At 37.1% G+C, this 4,868-nt stretch overlaps 1 protein-coding gene across 2 annotated transcripts in view; it reads right to left on the reverse strand.

Annotated features, from left to right (window-relative positions):
* PIK3CB (phosphatidylinositol-4,5-bisphosphate 3-kinase, catalytic subunit beta) overlaps positions 1–4,868 on the reverse strand; it is a 79,306-nt gene that overhangs the window by 51,059 nt on the left and 23,379 nt on the right. Inside the window, exon 7 of one of the 2 annotated variants that reach the window (XM_006883392.1) lies at positions 942–1,193. In XM_006883392.1, coding sequence (XP_006883454.1) covers positions 942–1,193 — 252 coding nt within the window. Of the gene's footprint in view, positions 1–941; positions 1,194–4,868 lie in introns of those variants that run through there. The other variant, XM_006883393.1, reaches the window with a different exon arrangement.

The raw sequence follows: 4,868 nt of genomic DNA on the forward strand, positions 1-4,868 counted from the left end.
GGGTCTTTGGGTCACATAGTTTGATGAGTGGAGGAGGAGGTGAGTTCAGGAGTTGGGGGGAGGAATCCTGTGAGAGGGGCAATGCATATGAACTTTGTAAATAAACCAGTGTAAAATAAAATAAAAAAAATATATATTGATTGTAACAAATAAACAGAAAAACCCAACAAAAACAACAAAAACGGATGAAAAACCCCCCCCAAAATTGTACTGTCAAAGTGCTTTTGCTTTTTGTGTAAAAAGCAAGAAATCAAATTTGTATGGATAACAATATTAAGCAAGCTTTTTAAAAAGATAAAAATTCAGATCTTCATCCCTTCAATACTTTTTTCAACACAGTGAGAAAAATATACTTGATTAAAAATATGAAATAAAAGACGAAACCATGACAAGTTCATGACCCTTTATCTAGGATTTCCAAATACAGAAAGCTGTGAAAATTTGTTTACCATTCAGTTGACAATAGAGCTTAGTCTGAAAAGACAGGAAGCTAATGAGTCTTTATCCTGTGTGACCATGAGAATTTGCATAATTCACTGGTGAACGCTGATAGGTGTAATTATAGGTTTATGCCCACACTTTGTACAGGATGTTCAATCATGCATGGCCTATGCTCTTTCTTAAATGCACAAAAGAAACACTTGAACTATAATTTCTGTACGGTTTAAAATGTTTTCTTCTGTTTTAACTGTACCTTCTTTAAAAATGTTTCATATTTTCAACCTAAAATTCACAGTACAGCTTTAATAAGGTACATTTGTCAGAAGAGAAAGGAATGCAAGGAAGGTAAAAAATGGAAATAGGTTGTCTTCTTAAACGGAGTCATTAGTTACTAAAGTTAAATGATATAATTTAATTTATATTACTCAATTATTTCAAAGCATCTTAAAAGGACTCATTCCACCGTATTTTAAAAAATTTGAAAGTTAATATATCATTACCACTTTTCCAGCTTTCCTGATGGTTTGATATTTAGAGGGATTAATTGTTTTAGTTGATTTCTTCGTTTTTACTTTATCCAAAACTGCATAGATAGCAAAACATAAGCGAGCCATTCTTGGCAGGTCACAAGTATTAATATCGAATTCCAGTGGTTCATTCCAAATGTGATCATTTTTTCCAGATATTTCTGAGCTTACGATGGTTTTACACAGGAGCTCAGTACCATGAAAGACGCCGGCCCTGACGTGGACCTGTACCAGGGAAGAAAAACATACATACCCCGAAATCATGAACACGTTATCACGGAGACATTCCTGTTCTACAGAAAGAAGCAGCATATGGAGAGGAAAAGCACAACTACTCCTGGACCAACTAAATTAATCCGTACACTGTTCATTTAAGCTGCAGTTAGTTTACCTAGCTTACACTTGGGAAACTAACCAGCATAAGTTCTATAAAATTCTAGAATGATCCAAATATGAGGGCATTAAAAGGTATAAACAGGGTATTAAGAAACAAAGATAAAAAGTGTAAAAACTATTATAGGCTCTTTCCCACTGACAAGGGTTTGAATCTCTGCTTTCATGTCTTAGAAGTGGAAGTGCTGGGTCATATGACAGCTCTGTTTTTCAGTTTTGCAGTAATCGCCACCACATTTCCATATAATCTCATTAACACTTAGTAGAGGTGATTGAAAACATGGCCTTGTTTCTGTGCTAACAGATGCTGCTGTTGCAAAGGGCCATCAAGTCCCCTACAAGTCACAGCATTCCTTCAAACGACAGATCTGAACTTGCCCTATCGCTGAACTTGCCTTATCTCCCAAGCTCCTCAGAAGCTCTGAGACGGTCTACCTCATTGTTACACTGTGTCAATTCATCTTGAGTTTTCCTCTCTTCTCTGACCCTCCACCTTTTCTAGTATGATGTCTTTCTCCAAGGAATGGCCCCTCCAGGTAACAAGTCTAAAGCATAGAAGATGAAATTTTTCCATCCTTGACTCTAAAGAGCACTCTGGATACAGTTCCTCTGAGACAGGCATGCTTGTTCCTCTGGAAGTTATTGTATTTCCAGTACTCTTCTCCAGCATCCTAACTTACAGGCATCAAGTCTTCTGTCATCCCTATTGACTGTGCAACTTTAGACGTATAGGAAGGAACTGAAGAGACCATGGCTTGAATCACACTCACCTTAATCTTTAAACTGACATTCATTCTGCAGACCTTTGGAGAAGTCCTTGACAGCAGATTTTTCCCAATGCAACACATTTTTTGATGCCTTGACTGCTTCTACCATGGGTGCTGACTGTGGATCCAGGTACAAGGAAATCGATGACAACATTGATCTTTTCTCCATCTATCACAATTTTGCTTCGGGGTCCAGTGGTGAGGATTTTTATGTTCTTGATGCTGAAATGGAATCCATATTGAAAGCTGTAGTTTTTGATCTTCTGCCGCAAGTGTTTCAAGTATTCTTCACTTTTCTGCAAACGTGACTGTGTCATCTGTGTAACAGGTTGCTGATCAGCCTTCCTCCAACCCTGATGCCATGTTCGTCTTCACAGCTTCTCTAATTCCTTGCTCAGCACACAGACTGATTATGTACAGAGAATGGAAATACAGAACAGATACAGAGAAAGCTCGGACACTCCTGATTCTAAGCCATGCAGTGTCCCCTGGCTTCATTCAAACAAGAGCCTCTTGGTCTAGTTACAGGTTTCTCGTGAGCCGAAGGGTTCTGGGATTTACATTCTTCTCAATGTTGTCCATAATTTGTTCTAATCCACAGAGTCAAATGCCTTTGCGTAGTGAATAAAATACAGGTAAACATCTTTCTGGTATTCTCTGCCAAGATCTAGCTGACACCAGCAATTATATTATCCTTCATTCCATGGCCTCTTCTGAATCCGGCTTGAATTTCTAGTTGTCCCCTGCTTATCTACTACTGTTGAACCTGTTTTGGATTAAGTCTTCAGCACTATTTTACTCACACGTGATCTTCACGATACTGTTTGATAGCTAAGAAAGTATATGTCTTTTTTTTATTTAAGTTTCACAACAGTTCCCTTAGGTAAGTTTAATTCTTATTCTATTTTTTTTATTTGTATAATTTGTTATCATGGATGTTATCATGGATGGAAGCTCAACACCCCGAAAACAAAGATTCTCACCACTGGGCTGAGTGGCAGCATCAGGATGGATGGTGAAGAGATGGAGATTGACAACAGCTTTAGTTTGCTTGGCTCCACAGTCAGTACTCTGGGTACCAGCAGCCGGGAAATTAAAAGACAAATTGCATTTGGAAAGTCAGCTGTCAGGGACCTTTCCAGAGTACTGAAGAGCAAGGATGTCAACCTGGAGACTAAGGTGCACTTGATCCAGTCCATAGTCTTTGCAATTACTTGCTATGCATCAGAGAGTTGGACAATGACTAGGGATGATGGAAAGAGAATTGATGCCTTTGAGCTGTGATGCTGGAGGAAGAGTACTGAGTATACCATGGACTGCTAGAAGAAACAGGTTTGTCCTAGAGAGGGTGAGACCAGGCTGTTCCTTGGTGGCAAGGATTCTGAAACTTTGTCTGACATACTTTGGACATGTTGCAAGGAGGGACCAGTCAGTCCTTGGAGAGGGACATCATGCGTAGGAGTGGGAGGGACAGCACAAGAGAGGAAGATCCTTGATGAGATGGATTGATTCAGTGACTGGGGTTATGGGGGTGGGTGTGTCAGAGACAGTGAGATTGGCACAGGATAGAGAGGGCTGTTGTACACAGGATCACTATGAGTTGCAGGCTACTTAATGGCACATAACAACAACAACGCGTAATTTAAGATGTATTACAAAGTGCATAAATCAGGTGATAGAATACTGTATATAGTATCATTCCTTTTTTTTTAACCTATCAACAGATAAAAACAAAGATAATGAAAACCCTTTCATTCTCCAAAGCACATAATTATATGTATTTGTATAAACATGGAGGACTACTCACAAAGCTTGAGAAAGTTGAGTCCCTTATTTATAATGGGGTGGAGAGATTATTAATTTTTCTTTAATTATTCCAGGACTTTCTCCTGGATTCAACAATCATGCTATAGTTTTCCAAGTGAAAAAAAAAAAGTAATAAAGAAAATTAAAGTTTTGTAAATCCAAGCACTGAAATAAAAAAGGCTAACTGGGCATTAGCACTTTTACCAAAAAGAAAATTCCAGTTGACAACAGAAAAACAAATCCCTTATTTTAATGATAACTTCTCAAAAAATCTTTAATATCCATGCACGAAAGCAAGCCTTTCTGGCAAAATGCTCTTAAATATATTATTATACCAGTACACACTGAAAACTCACTTAATCTCATTATCCTGGATCACAAACTAGTCATTTCATTTTCTGATAAAGGAAATACATACTTTATTTTACACTTATAGACAAAATGTCTTGTTAAGTCTTTAATTGTATGGAGCTTTGCAATAAATTCCCATGTGTTAACAACTTCTGGTCTCAATCTATTTCTGTAGTCAATCTATTTTCTTCCACAAATAGTATTATATTATATCTATGTTCAGCAAGATTTTAAAATAAGGGAAAAAGCCTTCAAAAAGTGGATTATGAGTGCAGCTCTAAGCAAGGTTGAGCACAGAAGATGAGCTTGCACAGAAATAAGTAAATCTTAGTTTTTGCTTTAATTTCAGTTCCTGAATTTCCTGATCCATAATGAAACCATTTGTTATACACTAGAAAAATAAGATACATCTTAGTAAACCTCAAAAAAGATTACAACAAAAATTCTCAATAGTCTCAAATCATTTGCCATAAAGATAATTATTTTATTTCTTAAGTGAGATTCTTCAGTGAATCTGTGAATTGTGCAAATAATGGAGTAGATGGCACATTGAAACCCTAGAAAGACTCACTTTTAAAAAAAA

The sequence above is a fragment of the Elephantulus edwardii genome, unplaced genomic scaffold (genome assembly GCF_000299155.1).
Source record: "Elephantulus edwardii isolate Elephantulus edwardi_28Jun2011 unplaced genomic scaffold, EleEdw1.0 scaffold00027, whole genome shotgun sequence".
Taxonomy (NCBI): domain Eukaryota; kingdom Metazoa; phylum Chordata; class Mammalia; order Macroscelidea; family Macroscelididae; genus Elephantulus; species Elephantulus edwardii.